Raw genomic sequence first — 19,842 nt, 5'->3', positions numbered from 1 at the left:
TCAGTTGCAGACCCTATTGGTGATATACTGTGTGTTGAAAGTCTAGCAACAGTTTTTAAAATTATTTTTCTGTTGGATAAGGAAAAGATAAACAGAATGTAGGCTTTTTTGAACTTTAAAGAAAGGGAATAAGAAATTAAATCACTTTATTTAAACTGATCCTATTTTGTGTTAAGGAAACCTAATGTCACTGTGTGTGAGTTGGGTGGCCATATAAATTTGTTTAATAAATAAATAAAAAATAAACACATTTTGAAACCTTAATGTGGCTTTAATTCTATCAGTTTCAGACTAGGAGATTAAATTATATTCTGTTTATAATTATATCACTGTATCTGAATTGAGAGGGTTCATGGATAGGTGAAGCTTTAAGATGGCTGCAAAATATCATCTGGAGGGATTTGACTGTTTTGGGGAAGCTCTGGCATGAAAGATTTTATTTGTCAAAAGGATTTGCAGCAACAACGGATTCTCTGAGTGAGTCCATGGTGAAACCTAATTGCCTCTAAAACGTAGTGCTACCAGAAGATTGGAATGATCTCATCACCAAGTTCAAAGGATTTGAGGAGTGACAGGCTACAAGCTTTTTCCAGGGAAGTAGAATGCAACCTTCCCGGCTTGCCTGGAAAAAGTAAAGCCAGATCAAGAACATCTCTTTCTCCAGTTCTAAGCCTTACCTTTGCCTTCTGTGGAATTTCCTATGTCTTTCCTAATAACAAGCTTGGATATTTTTTATTTTATTTTATTTATTAAATTTATCCCTGCCCATCTCCCCCTAATGGGGGACTCTGGGCGCCTCACAACTCATTAAAACGAATAAATATATGATTATATAAAACCTAAAACCTGTACAAAACAATTACTAAAGAGTCCAGGAGGCCGATGGTTCGGAGCAGCAAATGCTAGGCCTCTAAGGGGCTAGCCATCCCCACACCTGATGTCTTCCCTCCCCACCCCAGGCTAGATGGCAGAGCCAGGTCTTCAAATCCCTCCGGGGCTAATCTCACCTCTGGGGGCAAGATATTCCAAAGGGCAGGGGCTACAGCAGAGAAGGCCCACCTTCTGGACCCCGCTAGTCAGAGCTCTTTTACCGAGGGGGTCCGAAGCATACCCTCTCTGTGTGATCAGGTGGGATGGGTTGAAGTCATGGGGAAGAGGCTGGTCAAAGGCCATTTAGGGCTTTAAAGGTGATAACCAACACCTTGAGTTAGACCCGGAAGCAAACTGGTACCCAATGCAGCTTGCAGAGCAACAGCATTACATGGGCCCTTCTTGGGGCTCCAAAAATAGTCTGCGCGGCCGCATTCTGGACCAGCTGTAGCTTCCAGATACTCTTCAAGGGTAGCCCCATGTAGAGCGCATTGCAGAACTGTTATGGGGTTAGCATCAAATGTTCAAAGTGTTGATGGTTGTTACTAATTCCATACCATGATGCTAACAAATGATAAAAAAGAAAAGGTATTAATAAACATTTAATAGCTTGCAATTAATAGATCAGCTGTCCTGTGGAATACATTGTTTGTTAGGCAGCCATTAAGGCGTGACAGTATAGTCCTGCATACTGTAGTTAAATTCAGATAGTTGAGAAATCTTAATAATTTGGGTTCATATTTTTAAAAAATCTCAAGTTTGATGTGTGCAAATTCTGATAGATTTATTTTATTTATAAAAGGTCTGTCCTGTTTTTTAGAAACATTCTCAAAGTGTATGGCTATATTATGATATGAGCTCACTGTAGTGTCGGTCTTGTCGGTCCTTTTCATTGGGATCGTATTCATTCATTTATTCATATAACCAAAGCTCCCAGGGAAACCACAGAATTAAACCTACCATGTAAATGTAATATATGAGAGTGTTTACAATGTAGCTTAAAATAGTAACAAACTATAAACGAATTTATAATATCTACGGAGTTGAACTCATCTCTAAGATGAAACTTTAAAAACTAGACCCGTTGGGTCATCGTTACAGAGATATTTCCTTACCTAAGCAGAGAAACAGAATGACCAAGAGCAAAAAAGTGGTGGGAGTAGGAGTGAGTTGCTGCCAGCTTCCCATTGACTTTGCTTGTGGGAAGCTGGCAGGGAGTGTCAGGAATCTTCCCTCCCTCCCTCCCTTCATTTCCACATATAATATAGGCTTGCACCATTTGCCTTCCCCTCACAACCCTCAGGAGAGCCCGGGTGAAGCCGCCGCCACCGCCTCCTCAGCTGACCAGCGGAACTACCACTTTGCTGGAAGGAGGTGAAACAAAGGGAGCCATGGACCATGAGGAAAACTCCACTGCTGCTCCCCATTCTAGCATGTTCCCAAGGGCCCTCTCAAGGAAGGAAGAGGGCTCACCCATCAACCACCAGTCCCCCCCAGCCAGCCCTACTTTGCCAGCAGGCATCCAAGTAGCTTCCTCATCCTTCCTTCAATGCCCACAACCATTAAGAAATTTCAGATTTCTGCCTCGTTTCCAAATCAGCCAATCACTGCTCACCCGCTGGGCCTTGCCAGCAGCTGATTGGACACAGGGAACAGAGGTAGGTAGGAAAGAGGTTGGGGATACGCTCATGACGATCATGTAACCTGGGGTGACAGCAGTGTTGAAGCAGCCACAGATTTCCCAAATTTCAATCCCATGGGAGTAATGGGTCCTGGATTTTGGACATGTTCTGTAAGTTAACCCATTTCAGGTACCTTGGTTCAAAAATGGTTGCCCTATGACACACCATTTTGCCCAGCTGAAGGTTACAGACACAAGAGTTTTAGTAGCATATAGATGGTTAGTAAGAGCTACAGAAAGTTAAACAGGTTGAGATTTTAAAAAATCTCTTGAGCCTGAAAAATAACATAGATACCTGAAAGACACATAGGGAAGGTGTTCCACAATTGATAGGTAATCAATAAAAACCTTGTTCATAGTTGGCCACTGTATCTCTACTGAATACGAAGACTCTTTTGACAGGTCTTCTGTTCTTGGAGCATGGGTAGGAAGGTATAGAAAATTATAGCCTTCAAATTCTGTGGCTTTAACTCATGAAGAACTTTCCAGGTTAAAAGTAAAAGTTTATCTCAGTCTGGAAAGAAACTGGGAGTCATTGATGATTGTACAATACTGGTGCAATGTTTGCAATGCCCAGTTCCAATTAAAAGTTTCATAGCTTCACAGTTTATTTTATTTATTTATTGGATTTTTCCACTGCCCATCTCCCCCACAGTAGGGGACTCTGGGCGGCTTACAAAGACATTAAAACTATAAATATATATAAAATGCATAATATATATAAAATTTTATGGTAAAAATAAAATTGTTTCACCAACTGGCAAGTTTTCCATGATCCTATAACAACAACTTCTTAAATTTTGTACGTGTCCAATATTATTTCCCTTCCCTTTTAATACTTTGCTATTTAAAATTTAGAGTAGTTAAAATTAATGTGATGATTGAGACAAGATATTGTCAATATGATCTTGTACAAGATATTACATGGAAGTGATCCTCATGCTTTCTGGCTACTTATGTGAGTAAAGTGTAAATACTTTGAGCTTTAAAGCTTTTTTGAGCTCATTTTTCCTCATAGTTTATGAAAATAAATAATCATTGAGCTGATAATTAATCATTGCTCAAGTTTGAATAAAAAATTGACTGAATCAGTTTCCAAATTAGTACTTATAATTAATGATTCAATATCAGTAATAAAGTTAGGAATATTTATGACACATTTCAGTGCAAAGGCTTCTTGCTTTGGTACCTTTTAACATACATGTGCATGTTGAGGTTCACAGATGCAAGTGAATAGAAGATTGTAGTAGTTAAAGCCCAAATTTAAAGCAGCTCTTGTTAACCCTGGACTGTATTTTAGCAATATAAATGGAAATAGATTAATTATTTATATAATTGTACCAATCTACCAGATGTTCTGTGTTTCTCAGTATCTTAGGGGTACAATAATAAATGGGAAAAGATTCTGTTTTTTGTGGTGTCCTATCTTTGAAGTGTTTCACTTCCTAGTAAACTTGTCTACACTATAATGTAATGCATTTTGAAGTCAGTGAAGATGATTTTAATTTCCTGGACTTTTAAAACCTCCTAAATTTCCTTGGATTGTCTTTTTCTCTTTTTAGTATATAGTGTTATATTTTACTTGCTTTACTTTTTAATTACTTCAGAGTGGTTGCATTTTAATTGGGTGCTGCCCTGTGAGTACTTGTGCCAAAGATGCATATTTAGCAAATGAATTCTCAGACTTGGTATGACTGTATAGAAGAAGGTATTTTGTTTCTAGTAATAAAGAGTATATTGCTGATTCTAGAAAGTTACTTGATTTATAGTGGTTGTCAGTATGCAGGTAGTTTGTCAATAGATTTTCAAATACAGTGGTACCTCGGGATACGAACGCCTCTACTAATGAACTTTTCGGGTTACAACCAGCTCCGGCCGCAAAAATTTACCTCGATGTGCTAACTCCGCCTTGGGGTACGGCCATTTTTCCGCCCTGACACGTGGTCCACGGCCATTTTCCCGCCCCTGACACGTGGTTTGCGGCCATTTTCCCGCCCCTGACACGTGGTCCGCGGACACCAGAATGGATTAATGGTAATTACATTGAACCTTATGGGAAAATTTGCTTCGGGGTGCGACCAAATTCGGAGGGCGGAACGGATTAACCGGATTTACATTGAACCCTATGGGGAAATTTGCGTCGGGTTACGACCAACTCGGGATACGCCCAGAGTCACGGAAAGGATTAAGTTCGTATCCCGAGGTACCACTGTATGCAAAGTAGAAAAGCTATAGCTTCTGTATTGAAATAAGGAAAGATTTAAAAAAAAAATAGAAAATTTGGTTTAAAATCTAATTGTTATTTAAAATTTTATTGATATCAAATTAATACTGCACAAAATACTGAAGTATATTCCAATACTGAAGTAACCTCTGTTAAGAAATATATTTTGTGTGGTCTGTTTTTTTATGGTAAAAATAAAATTGTCTTGTATAAAACAGCCCTATCAAGGCAACTTTCAATAATTGTCCTATGGTAATGAGAGAAATTAATGTTATTACTTTTCAGGTTGCCTTGGATACCTAAATAATGAATTATAATGAATGATGTATTTGAATAACCGAATAACTGATTTCTTAACTTTGTAGTAGAAGAAAAGGAGTGAGATTATGCCTTTTACTCTATCTTGATACTTTTGAAGAGAAATTTAACAAAATGTAATAATAGTAAATAACTGATAGACAAATTATTGTCTTATAATTTAATAAAGAATACATGATATGAATTCTAGGCTTATATCCATAGAAGTCTGAAATTTAATAAATTGTCAGTGACCCATAGGTATTGAAGGAACTTTAAAAGGTCATTCTTTTGAAAAGCCCTTATGAATAAATTCTGTGATTCTGGAGAGTTTCATGCTTATCCATTGTAGCATCAGATGTAGTATTTGCTTGACAACATAGACTTTTAAATGACAGAATCTTCCATTTCCTCTTCTCTTTTGGACTAAGCAAGGAGTAAGCAATGCAATGCAAAGCACAGAAATGGAGTGAAAAATTATAAGTCAAAGAAATGAAGGCAAGAGATAAAAGAAATATAACTTCAGTAAATCTTGCTTTATGCTTTACTTTCATGCATTGCTTCATACATTGCCTTTGTTCTTTAATTTAACTGGTATTGGCTTATATTTAGGAAGATAGCACTGGTGAAGCTAATTTATACTAGTCTATCTTACTTAAAAGCATTATGTAAAAACATTTTGAATATAATACCATAGTTTCCTATGGAAACATTTCAGTGGCTGGGAACTATACTTGCTTGTATTTTTTTGTAGGTCTGAGGGCTGTAGTAGGCAAGACCATGCCATCCAAGTAGAGGTGGATGGCTTTCTGAGTTGACTTGACCTTTTTTGGGGATGGAGAAAAATGGCAGTTGCTTATGCTGTTAATAATTAATGTGATGGGAAAGGGATACACACCATACTAGGATCCTGAAAGAAGTTATATCAGCTTTAAAGCTTTAAACATTTTGTTTCTCAGTTGATGGAAGCATTGAAGGAATAGGTTTTCTCTTTAATAGAAAGTTGAGTAAAAGTGTCTTAATTTTTTTTTCTTGGTGCTCATACTAATTTAACACAATTACTTAAGCTATTGAAGTTAGAGCTGCTCAGTTACTAATGATATGTTACTATAATTATTGAAAATGTTCAAAATAAGAATTTTAACATAATAGGATGCTGTAAAATTTCTGAAATTCAAATAAAGTAGTACCAAAAAAAAAATAGTAGTTGTGCAGGCCATGAAGGGGGGAAAATCCAGATCCAAAGAGGCAATAAATATTTGGCCAAGTGAATTTTACAAAATCACTGCGATTATTCAAGTGTCAAGAAATTAGATGATAACATCTAATTCCAGAAGTGGAGGCACGGAGAATAATGCATTAACTAATGACAAACTGCTGTTAACACTGCTTATTAAACTATATAAATGTGCAATTGCTTGACTTTCTGTATTAATTGTTTAAGGTTTTTCTTTCTGTTCTGTCAATCATTGTTCTAACTGTCAAAACAGGAAAAGTAAATTGTAGAACAAGCTATTACCTATTGAATACAATTGATCTTTTGAGAGAAGGTAATAATTTGCTTCTATAATATGAATCTTATTTTATTATCTTAATGTCCTAGTTAGAATAAAGAGTTTTATTTTGCAAACAAGATAATTGGGAAGATATTAAAACTGTTGAAAGGATGTTAAATATTTTCTTTATGCTTTTTAGAAAATTGGTCTTACTGGAACAAGTAATGTAGAATTATCCCTTGCTGAACCTGGCATGTACCAGTTGGACATTACATTAAGAAGAGGTACTAATTTAGCAGCTCGTGATCGAAGAGGTAAGAGTGTGCTTACAAAAATGTTCTAATATAGCTAGTTTCCTGAAGACTGAGATGATGTCTGATGAATACTATTACCACTATTACTATTACTACATTATGCTACACATTTTTGTAATGATAGCTATCCTCTTAACACAAGGATTTTGTTTATTTTAAATTATTGTTTGGTGACATATAAAATAGAAGGCTAGAGTACAAGGTAAATTTGTACCAAACATATTTCTCTTATACCTGGGCTTTCCAAATTTTATAAGGCAATGAACCTTCTTTTCCAGACCTTTTTTTGTGGTCCCAGAATGTGAACGCATATTTTCAAAACATGAAAAAAGGAATACATGTTCAATAATTCTGTGGCTACAGCAATATTGGGTTGCAGACAACATTTTGGGAAAAGCTGCTGTATGCTGTTATCAATTCACTTCATTATAGATTTCATAATTCAGAATATAAACATATTTTGTGTACTCACAGAAGCATGACTTACACAGAATTGAATGCACAGTTGATTACATTAAAACTGAGATATTAACAAACATTTATTGTCATTAGTTGAAAGATAGCTCAAAGCACTCGCTCTGTATCTTATCAATTGACAGAATGGTAGTTATATTTCAGAATTTAGCTTATTTTTTAAAGTGTCTGTGCCAATCACCTGATACTTTCTGCTATTATTTTTCTTTGTTAATGGACCTAGAAATTATATGAATGTAGTCTAATACTTATTAAATATATAGCATTTAATATCTATATGTTGTGTATATGATATAGGACTGATCATTTGAATGTAGATTAAGATTTTATAAGTATTCTGGTAATACAAAAACTATTTTTCTATATGTTTTGAGTTAGGAGGGACTATGCATACTCTGGATATGATGGTATGCTGAATGAGGGTTGGTGAACTAAGACTGATTCTTGGTAAAACAGAGGCATTGTTAATAGATCATTGCTTGGGAATTAAGAAGTTACAAGCATTGAATAGGATTCAGAAGTACTCCTGAAGGGGAGTACTTTTGAAGCCATTACTTTCAATGGAGACAGAAGTGAGTTCTGTGTTAAGGAATGCCAGTTTACAATTCTGGCTGGTTCCTGAATGGGGAACCATGCATTGGTTATTCAAGATTGGATTGTTGCCATGCAAGAAGCTACCCTTGAGGTTAATCCAGAATCTACAAACAGTGCAAAATGCTGTGGCTAAAAGGCAACCTACCTGAAAGATGCTACTCCTTTCTGAAGAACCAGTATTGGCTGCCAGTTAGTTTTTGAGGTGTGTTCACAGTAATTGTGTTGTGATTGGATGCCTGGACACTTTTGATGAAGTTGTGTGGATATCCATTGTGTTGGAACATGTTATATTTCTGCTTTTTGGACTTCTGGGGTTATTGCAGAGTACCAGCTATCACAGCATAGTCTGCACAACCCATGAAAAGGATAATTCTGCCATGCATGAAAAGCATCTCAAAAACTACCAACTACAGCCCCTTCATACCACACTGACCTGTAATCCAACACATCTGTCCAAAGTGTCCTAAGCAAACCCAAAGATCCAACAGCCAAAGAAGATAAAACAGGAGCCATTTACAAAATACAGTACAAGTATGGTAAAAACCACTATGTAAGGCAAAGAATAGAAGGTTAGCAGAACACATCCATGAACATTCATTGGTGGTTAGAAGACATGATGAAAACTTCTTTATTTCATAACATATTGAGAAGTTTTAACACAATTTCAATTGGGAATCTGTAGACATTTAGAACCAGCCAGATTAAAAAATGCGAGAGAATTCCTGGTGTCTTGGATTCTGCCCTTGAAGAGCATTCGGAAGCTTCAGCTAGTACAGAACGCAGCTGCTAGGGTTGTAAATAGTGTCGGCTACTTGGCACATGTAACACCACTGCTTTGGGAGGTGCACTGGTTGCTGGTGTGTTTCCAGGTGCAATTCAAGGTGCTGGTCATCACCTATAAAGCCCTTCATGGCTTTATATGTTGTCTTTCCCAGTTGTTTCTACCTGTCCAATCCGGTCTGGCAGGTTGGACATGCTCTGGGTCCCATCAGCCAAGGAATGTCGGCTGGCAGGAACTAGGAGACGTGCCTTTTCTGCTGTGGTGCCTGCCCTCTGGAACATCCTCCCTCCTGAGATTAGGATGGCCTGATGCTTTTGGCTTTTCAGAAAGCCTTGAAGACCTGGCTTTATGCCTGGGCCTGGGGCCCCAAATGTATGAAGGGCCCCATTTCATGGTTGTGTTGATATCAAGGGTTTTTAAGATCTCTTGGCTGCATTTATATTTAATTTTTGTACTGTTTTTAACGTTGATTGTTTTTATTGTTGTTAGCTGCCCAGAGTCACTGGTCTGAGATGGGCAGCTATATAAATTGAATGAGTGAGTGAGTGAGTGAGTGAGTGAATGAATGAACAAACAAACAAACAAACAAACTTAACAGGCACATTGAAATAAGCTACATTTATAAACCATTCAGAAAAGGAAGTTACCAGAGATCAAGGAAAGGGGCAATAAGTTTATCCATCCTTATCACACTCTCATTACCAAACATCCAGATAAGCTGGAACCAGCACCAGATACATAGGAATAATCGAGGAATAACAAGTTACCATATATAAACAGCTAGCAAACTTTACTCCCCCATGCACTGATGATGTTACCTAGCCTGGTAATGAAATGTCTGCAAGAAGAAAAGCAAACTCAAAGAACACTAAGAACCCAAGCAATTACTATTAATGCCATACTTTGTAGGCCTTTATCATAAATAGAATATGTATCTACTCACCTAGTCCTTTGCTTAAATTTGTGCTGCTGTGCCTTTTCTTTTGCTATTGCTTAGTCCATGTTGTAGGGTTTCCATACTGTGTTACAGCAATTTAAGCTGTTTCATCGTTTCAAAACTGAAGATATTTGTGTGGATTTTGTTGCAAAATTATTGTTGTTTTATTTTGCTTTGCCTTTTACAAAGCTCTGCTTTGGGATTATTTTATCAGTGAGAGTTGGGTTAGTCATTTTATAAATAAACGCAAGTAAAACTAACATTTTGAACATGAAACATAGGGTAGAAGTTACCCAGTCTGGCTGCCTAAATGGAATTTATTTATTTATTTAGTTTATATGACTGCTCATCAGACGCAGTGACTCTGGTTGGCTTACAATTAATTAGAAACATAAAAATAAAGGAACTAAAACCCAAACCCAAACATCCAAAATAGAATAATCAAGCCCACCCATCACATATCAAGATATTTCAGACTGGACAGGCTCATCCCAACCAATTCCCAAGGGAAGAGCGAGCTTTTCAGGGCCTTAATGGAAGGTCAGCAGGGAATGAAGCCTATAACTGTTGTCCCTAAGCAGATGTGTTGGGTTTCAACTTCGTTATATCAGGTGAGCATGTTCTTTGTGCTGGGTGAGAGCTATAGGAACTGATCCTAGCTTGGAATAACTGATTCTTTGAAAAGTCACCTCCACTGTTACTTGACATCAAGGATTCAGTGCATGCATTATTTGATTTACTGTAACTTAAAAATGTGAAACAAAAGATTCTTTTTTCTTCTGAAGGAGGAAGGAGAGCTTTGAATCCAACCAAATCTGTTGAGAACAAAATTTCTTTTTAAACTCTTTAACCTTCTAAAAAATACATGAAAATAATATAAAAGGCAACAATTAAAAAGAAATACTGCTTGATGTTAAAAGGTTATGTTAGTAAACACTGTCTTTCACACAGTGTATAAAATTATTATCAAGTGTGTTAAAGGCTTTATTTCAGGAAATGTTTTACTAAAATATATGAACTAGATTGTTTTAAATGTCAGCACTCTGGACTAGACAATCTATACCTGTAAAGGAATAGAATTCCCTTTAGCAGTTTTAAACTTCTAAATGACTTTGAATTGATTTCATACCATCTTTTACTTTTTACTTTTGCTTTCTTTTGTTAGTGTGCTTTTCATGTATACTGACTGGTGATAGCAAATCCAAAATGAAAGTGAAGAGGTGGAATTTATATTCAGATTGGATATAGCTGGATATAGGTCAGATTTTAAATGTAGGTCAGATTTGTGATAAATGGAGATTAGAAACAGGATAGTTTACCACTGAAGAAGTCTTTCCTTTTTAGATCACTGTGTGCTTTGCTTTGTCAGTTTAATATTAATTGGGAATCTGAGTCTTAAAATTGATGTGGGAAGAGCAGAATCAAAGAGGCCCAATAAGACTAGAATCTTCAGACAGTATTTGGTTATAATTTAGAGTGAAGTATTATTTTGAAGCTTTAAAAAAAGGCTGCATTTGGCCTTTTTTATTCTTAACTCCTAAAGCAGCTCTGATAAAATGGAAAAGCCTTTAATCTGGTTTTAGTTTCATTTCATAGATATCATAGGCACATGCAAACATTAGTTGTTAATATGCCAGTTTTTTATGTAAGTTACATCTGTGACAAAAACAATACATCTCTCTTTGCTGGTGTTATTCCTAGTTCACAGTTGCTCACTTTATGCATTGGGAATATAATAAGAAACAATTCAGTGTGATAGTCTGCTCACTCTAACAAGCTTAACACATTCTAAATCACTCTATTTACTTTACAGTAGATAACTATCTCAAATAATTTCACAGCTGGGTCACACTAAATGGAATTTGAAAAGCTTTGTTATGTGAAAACTAAAAGGATAGTGCTTTCAAACAGTGTTTGAAACTAAACTATGGATGTGACAGTATGGTAATAGAACCAATGTTTGCTAAGGATATTTTTCTATTCTCTGTGGCTTGTGTATATTAAGAATGTGGACAGGATGCTTGCAGAAATGCCTCTCCTATTGGTTAAATAGGTCAGGATGGGACTAATGGGTTGGTTAAAGGTGGAGATCAGGTCCTTCCTTGGAAAAGAAGTATTTTTTATTAACTTAAAGGGTATTGTTCTAAGATCCTTATTAAAGATGTTGATACACCATTTCTGAACACCGCATGTTCTATTACAAACAAGCCTTTAAGATCTGGAGAAGAGGCCTTCACAAACATATGTCTGCTAGCGGAGACATGTACAAGAAAGACTTTCCCCAGGTATTGTTCCCCAGCTTGGGAGTGATATTTGATCCCTACTTAATATTTAGAAAATCTGTAATGAAACATCTTTAATTTTAATGTTAGTTGTATTTAGACTTTAATCTTTGGAATTGTGTTTAATTTTGCTTGCCACATTGAGTGATTATCTGAGCAGAAAGATGAGTTTAAATGAAATAAGTTACATGACATGAAAATAACCCACTGCTTTACCAGGTAATTACTTTTGTATGACTGCTTTAATTCTTGAGTCCTTTCAGCTGAATTATGAGCTGACTATTCATGTGTTCTGTTTATTGACAGTCCAACTGAAAATTATGTTTAATTCACTTTATTTATTGAGTGACCACTGTGTATGCAGCATTTTATAGAGTACAACAGGTAATTGTGACTTCACGAAGTTACAATCTAAAATTCACTACATGGAAAAAAAATTAGAATAGGAAATGTAATATGTGTAGAGGCTCATAATTAGGATTCTTGTGTGCTTTTGAAGTTTCTGGATGTAAGTGGATGAGAGTTTATACAAATGGAAAGGCAAATTGTATATGTAACAAAAATAAGTCATTTCAACAAAATTATTCTGCAGGTAGTAGCCTGCTCTGTATGATTAAATTATGAATGAGCACTCTAGCTCATCCATTTCTAGCAAATGGAACTTGCTGTTTAAATCTGTAGTCTTGTGAATCAGTTGTCAATGAGGATCAAGACATAATTATGAAGAATCCAAAATTTTGCTCAATAACGTTGTCAGAATGATAGTTCTGAGAGCTGCAAATGGTTCCATGTATTACATTGAGTACTGTATAAAAACTTAGAATTACTATAATATAGTAATAATTGAAGAAATTGCACCTAGTGGAGAAAAATTATGGCAATATATGCCATTCATTATAAAAGGTTAATAAGAATAAGTAGCATGATCTCTCCTGAAAAATAAATTGTACAACAAAATTATATAAAGACCATTTTAAAACATAGGCTAGAAAGTAAGGCTATAGCCCACTGAATAGTATAATTCTGTTTATACAAAAGATAGAGATTGTTATCTCAAAAACTTTATGTAAAATTTCTGTATACAGAATTTTGCAAGCTAGCGATAATATAATTATACCTTGGATTGAAGTGATGTAGTCTAATTAGTTTCTCAAAATAACGTACCTATTATTTATTTCCTTTCTGTGTTTCATGGAAATTGATACCTAAGGCGGCAGAGCATTTTGATTCCTATGTGTTGAAGAGAAGGATCAGTAACTGTGTGCCATCAGAGGAAGTGTAAGAATGGTTCAGAAAAGCTTAGGAAAAAACGGCTCATGCTGCTTGTAGTGTTACAAGGTTCTCAGAAGAAGAATTACCTCCATTATTTATCTTATTTATTGTAATCAAATAAATAAATGTATATTCACCTTTCTATTCATTCTGAGGCACCAATAATAAAATACTAGAGTTGTTTATTGCATTGCATTTTATTTTTGGAAGGGCATTTTGGAACATGTGGAAATGCAAATGCAACACTGTCTGCAACTCATCAAAGCAGCCACATCTTTTTCCAGGATCACATACATAATTCTGAGGAAAAGATGTAACTGTATTTTTAGAAAGATGCTTCAGAGCACATGGGAATGTAAATATAGTTCCTGTCTGCCACTTATTAGCACGTACATCTTTTCCGAGAATCATGTGGCTGCTTTAATGAGTTGCATACATTTTAATACTTAATACTAAGGTCTTCCCTGTATTTTTACTTATTGTTGTTTATGCATATTAAATGAAAAAAGAAAGAAAAAAGTAAAAAAAAAAAGCTATTTGGTTTCTAACTTCCCCCTTCTTGTGACTCTACCAGTTTGCAGTGTTTATAAGGATTTGGGCCTCCTTAGAAACCATACTGTAAGTGTTTATATTTGCCTTGCTGCAAAATATATTGTATATATGATAATCATTCTTGCTTGAATAATACAATTAAATTTCTGTAATGAATATATGCTGTTAATTTTGTCATTGCTGCATATTCTCCAAGTTTAAGTTCCCAATCAGATATCATTGGAATTGTATCATTCTTCCAATGTTGGGCAAAATTTATTCTTGGTGTTGTGAACATGTATCTCAGTACATTAAGATATTTCTTGTTGAAATATTCTGTGATTATACCTAGTAAAAAAAGTTGTGGTTTCATTTTAATTTTCAAAATTTTCTGCATTGGTACTATGTAATCTTCTGAGGGTTTTTTACATGTTCACCACATGTGGTACAATGCTGTTTCATGGTATTTTCAACATTTATTACTGTATGATTTATCCGTTTGGAGATTATTGATGGAGTTGTGTACAATCTGTAAACCATTTTGTACCAATTTTCTTTTAGATTGTAGCTTGGAGTAAATTTTATGGATTTGGTCCATAATTCTTCCTATTGTTGTGTTGCGATTGTTTCTTTAAAAATGTGCATTCATTTTATCATGCAATTTTTTACTTGTTCTGTTTCTGTGTCATATCTAAGTAGGAGTCTGTGTATGCATCCTAACATATCGTATTGGATTTGTATAAGCATTTCAGATTCTGTCATTTTTCTTAATGTCCCGCCTTCATTCTTAAGATCAGATTTTATTCTTCCAGCAATTTGTAAATACATCAACCATGGTATATTTCAGCCCACACTGAATAATTATTGCTGTGTGTTTAATCTATTGTTTATTGACAGCAATCAACAGTAGTGGGTCTAATACGTGCTACAGGATTATGTTATGAGCCCGTGATTTGTGTAGGTTTGTAACAGAGCTCCAAAAGAAAGAATTTTGCTGTTATACTGCCACCGTGTGCCCAGCAAGGACTGTTGCTGCTGTAGTTGCTTTGAGGCTTTTTTAAGGTACTAAAGTGAGACTAAAAAAATACTTTAAATATATATTTTTAAATGAAATAAAAATTGCAATATTAGAATATAGAGTAAGAAAGCATTGCAATAATTCTATTAATGTTAGAAGTCTGCTTGAAACATTGTTTACTCAGACAACTGACTTGGCATATTTGCACTTTGAATTAAAATGGAAATGAATGAAATGTTAAACACAGGTTATACTTGTAATGGGCAAACTTACTCAGCCTTATATTTACATGGGATGATAACCTTTAATGGTAAATATTGATTAAATCACCATCAGTGTAAGTTAGATTCTAAATTCCATCTTACCTTCTAAATTATGCATGTGAATATAGGTGTATACACTTTGGCTCATATGCACATTTCATTGCAGGAATTAATGTTCTAATTGACTATTTAAATTCTGTGATCAGTTCTGAATCCAGACTAAATACTCTAAAGAGTGCCTTGAGATACTTTTCATGTAAGTTATTTAGAGATCAAGGGTTGATTTGATATTGTAGAAACACATTTTACTTGGTAATCCAAAAAGGCTTTGCAAGGACAAGTAGTCCTCACTTAATGGCTATTCATTTAGCAACTGTTTGAAGTTACAACAGCGCTAAAAGTTACTTATGACCAGTACCCAAAGTTATGACCGTTGCAGTGCCCCCATGGTCACATGATCATAATCCATGCACTTAGCAACTAGCTTGCACTTACAATGGTTGCAGTATCCAGGGATCAAGTAAATCACCATTTGTGATCTTCCCAGCTGGCTTCCAGCAAGCAAAATCAGCGGGGAACTGCGTGATTCACTTAACAACCACATGATTCGTTTAATGACTACTGCAAAAAATGTCGTAAAATCAGATCCAGTCATGTGATGATTTGCTTAACAACTGCATCACTTAGTGACCTAAATTCTGGTCCCAACTGTGGTTATTAAGCAAGGACTAGCTGTATTGTGTGTCTGCCACACAATACAGTTTTAAATCCAATGTAGAACAAATTAAGGTATTAAACTATTGCTTTCAGTTTTTTTGGTATTGTTTGATTGGAATTTACCTCAAATATTTTGTTTGCTTCTGTTGTGTAGTGTTTAGAATCATTTAGTTACTGGAAGAGGGGTTAATAAAGGATGTTTCCAGTGTTTGGCAAAAAAAAAAAAAGCATTTGATTTTTTTTTTTAATTTAACCTGATTGTAAACTGGGTAGATAATTTTGTCTTGTCATTGCCTGATAAAATATTACAAAAAATATAAATTGTCTTTATGGAATGATTTTGAATATGTGAAAATGTATTACAGGTTGCTCTTAAGTTCCATTGCACTGTAATGTGCAGTTTGCATGCAGTACTTACTTTAAAAAATTAGAAATCGAGGCTTCTGAATGTCATGTTTACAGCCATGAAAAGTTATTTAATATAAAACATCAAGTATTTTATTGTTCTTGGAATTGCATATTTTGCTTTAAGAATTAATGTGTGAGGTCTTACCTCATTTTCTTTTTCAAATGCTTTTTAAATATTTTTAAATGCTAATTTTAAAGGAACTATATAAAAGCATTGATTTAGCTTCAGGATATCCACTGTACATAGAAGCCACATATATATAAGGCAAGGAAAATAGAAAATAAAGAAATAATCAATAGATGGTAACAACCAATACATAACATGCAACCTTCCTATCACATATTAGAATTACCAAATCTTGAGTTTCAAGAACATAAATATATAGAACTGATCCAATCTCAGTGTTATTTTAACCTTTTGAAAATATTGATTACTCCAGTCATCTAAAAAGAGAAAACTAGCTGCTTTATAGTTGTTGTTATTTTAAATTTATGAGTTCTCAAGAACATCTATGTTTCATGTATAACCTTAACTTTTGCTTCAGGAACAAGTGATCCATATGTCAAGTTTAAACTTGGTGGAAAAGAAGTCTTTAGAAGTAAAACAATCAATAAGAATCTTAATCCTGTTTGGGAGGAAAGAACTTCCATTCTTACTGAACACTTAAGGGAGCAGTTGTATATAAAGGTAAGCCACATCCAGTTCCACTTAAAAATAGCAATAATGGTACGTCTTATTGATCTCATAGCTTAATCTTGTTACAGAAATATGATTAAAGAACACATTCCTTACTAAAATTGCTATATTTATCAAAATATTTCAGAACACAATAAAATAATGTCTTCAAAGCTTTGGTTAATGTTTGGAAAATTATGCCAGCCAGAAAAAACGGAATAGTAAAATAGAACTTCCAATCTGTTTTTTGTAAAAAAAAAAGAGTAAATGAACTTCAGGACCTATTATTTTGCAGTATCTTCTAGTAATTACATAACTCATGTATCTATTTGTGTAAACATTGGCCTGCTAAGTTTATGAAATCTATTTTCATTAATAAAAGTGCTGTTTCTTTATTCATCTTAGGTTTTTGATTATGATTTTGGACTTCAAGACGACTTCATGGGATCAGCTTTTTTGGACCTCAATTCCCTAGAACAAAATAGGTATTATTTTATGAAACTCACTGAATTTCAATATGTGTTTTTCTCTATTTGGACGTGACTAGGGAGACAGAGAAAGAAACAAAAGAGGTTTAATGTTTAACTACAGATGCTAGTTAAATTTAAAGTACTAGAGCTGATTTATCACTAATTAATGAAAAAACACTAGGAACTGTTGCCTTACTTTCCTTTTCCCTCCTTATCTAATATGCCTTCTCTTTTACATCTTTTAAGCTGTTTTGGGAGCATTTCAAACCATAAGGGTATAATGTCTGAAGTAAGTGATTTAGATGAATCAGTTACTGTGGGGTCTCCATATTTGTGGTGGTTATGTGTAAACACTTTTGCTGAAAATCTGTATTCTCACCCAGCCCCAGATGTTTTCTACATATGCCTAAACATTTGCACAACCATTTACAATTGACAGAAAATGTTCAAATGTGTTTAAAAGGTTATAATTGTGTTTTATAATAATGAGTGATATTTTAGACCCATGTTTCTGAAAATACTGTTTTAAAATTTTACTGGATACTGTAGTTAAGAACAAATCATGCACCAAGGTATTCATCACAGGATTCAGTTGTCCTCAGTAGTAGGGTCTTAGAGGATGGAGAAGAAGCAGGGATGAGCGATGTCGAGACTTCCAGTGTGGGAGTATAAGAAGTTTTAGGTGTCAATGAAGAAATTGTGATGGAACATTGTAGTGGGAAGCTGCTGTTTCTTTTGTCTGAACTCATTGAACATGTCTTTATATAGTGTTACAATACTGTTGAGACTTTCCTTGAACTTCATTGCATGAATCATGTTGTCATATTTATAAAATAAGTTTGCAAGGTGTTTAGCATTATGTATTGCCTGTGTTAGGTTTCCAAGTTGAACTTCTTCTCTTGGTGTGGTTCTTCCTCAACCTCATCCTCATCCTCAGAGTTGAGGCAATAATAACTAAACACTTGAAGGGTTTAGATATGGGAAAAAAAATTTAACCAATTGTACAGAACAAGCTTTCTTATCCAGTATAGAGTGAACAATGTGTTCATGTCATTTTAAGATTTCAAACAGTCCTTGGTATCCATTAAGAGCCTTTGCCATAAGTTTACAAAAATCATTGTTCTTGTGCTTGTCCTCATAGTTTACTTGGTGAAGGTGACAGAAAGCAAAACATAACTCACATCTTCTTAAACTCTTTGTCCTTAGGCAGTCTGTAGAAGCATCAATTTTAGTGTTTTCATTTTTCTGTTTACTTGTTTTTCTAGGCCTGTTGATGTTACACTGAGTCTGAAGGACCCACATTATCCTGACCAAAATCTTGGGACTATATTATTAACTGTGTTGCTGACCCCAAAAGAGCAGCAGAGGGAAGTGGTAAGTCTATGCTAAATAAGTCATATAAGCAAAGCTTCTAAGTTTCTAACTGGACACTTATAAATGTCTGAAGTTGTGTTTGTCAGAGATGATAATTAAAAGGGGGTAATTCTTCTTCTGAGTATGTATATACCTACATTCTAAATATTTACAGCTAGTGATGAGCTTTTGTGGTGCATTTGATTGCAATGTAATGGTAATGAGATTTTGATAGCACAGAATATACAATTAATGTAGAATGTATTTTATGCAAAGAAAATCGAATCTAAGATTTTGCTTTTGAGGTCCAACATATCAACCCACTTACAATGAAATTTCCCATTAAAGAAACAAATAATGAACAATTTTGGAAAAAGAATGAAACACCTCACCATTTTTGGAAAGTAACATGCATAGGACAAAAAAGTGGCCCGAAGCAAGAATTGCTTTATCAAGAATTAGCAACAACCAAATCTCGTGTTTGGAAGCAGAAAAAATAACATCATCAAATTTTACTTGTCCAAGTATTCATGAGTATCTTTAAACTGGTATGTCAGAAAAATGTTAGTTTGAAATAAGACTCTTCCTGTGTAATATTCAATATTTTTATTACTTTTCTCCTCTAGAACTACCAAAAGCCTGAGGCATGGCCCTTAAAAACTTCCAAAAGTTGTTACCAAATTATAATCTGAAATGTGTCAGAGCGAGGGAGAGTTATTAAATATGTAACTGAGTTACATTTAAATGGAATCAAATTTCTACCCTGCCTTACCCACAGCTTTTTCTAAAGTGGTATGCAAATGTCAAAGGCAGCCCTTCATCAGGAGTTCAAGGTACTATAAATAATGTTCTGTCCTTCAGTTTTATCCCCACAACCATAAACATACAGGATAAATTAGGTTGAGAGATAGTGACCAACTCAAAATCACCTACTGAGGCTACATAGTTGAGTGTGAACTTGCATCTGGGTCATCCTATTCCTAGTTCAATATCCTAACTTCTACATCATGTTATCTCTCTCACAATTGTGCAGAATTTTAGAAGAGAAAAAATGGTTATGGAATTTCATTCTTATCTATAAAATAACTTGTAGATATTTGGCACAGTATATTTTGAAAAATTCTACTTTTCTTTTCAAATGAGTCTGCTTTTTTGTTGCAGTATTTTGGCCTTAAAAAGTTACA

The 19,842-nt window shown here is 34.8% G+C and overlaps 1 protein-coding gene across 2 annotated transcripts in view; it reads left to right on the top strand.

Annotated features, from left to right (window-relative positions):
* The window catches only part of MCTP1 (multiple C2 and transmembrane domain containing 1), a 197,444-nt gene that overhangs the window by 39,514 nt on the left and 138,088 nt on the right, over positions 1 to 19,842 (top strand). Inside the window, exons 2-5 of one of the 2 annotated variants that reach the window (XM_007425963.4) lie at positions 6,767 to 6,882; positions 16,705 to 16,847; positions 17,241 to 17,320; positions 18,571 to 18,679. In XM_007425963.4, the coding sequence (XP_007426025.2) occupies positions 6,767 to 6,882; positions 16,705 to 16,847; positions 17,241 to 17,320; positions 18,571 to 18,679 (448 nt within the window). The remainder of the gene's footprint in view (positions 1 to 6,766; positions 6,883 to 16,704; positions 16,848 to 17,240; positions 17,321 to 18,570; positions 18,680 to 19,842) is intronic. The other variant, XM_088130050.1, reaches the window with a different exon arrangement.

Source organism: Python bivittatus, unplaced genomic scaffold (genome assembly GCF_059951505.1).
Source record: "Python bivittatus isolate LINGU-HERP-01145 unplaced genomic scaffold, Pbiv_v1 ctg000850_np1212, whole genome shotgun sequence".
Classification (NCBI taxonomy): Eukaryota; Metazoa; Chordata; class Lepidosauria; order Squamata; family Pythonidae; genus Python; species Python bivittatus.
Note: the sequence above shows the minus strand (reverse complement) of the source record. Positions and strands in the feature narration are given on the sequence as shown.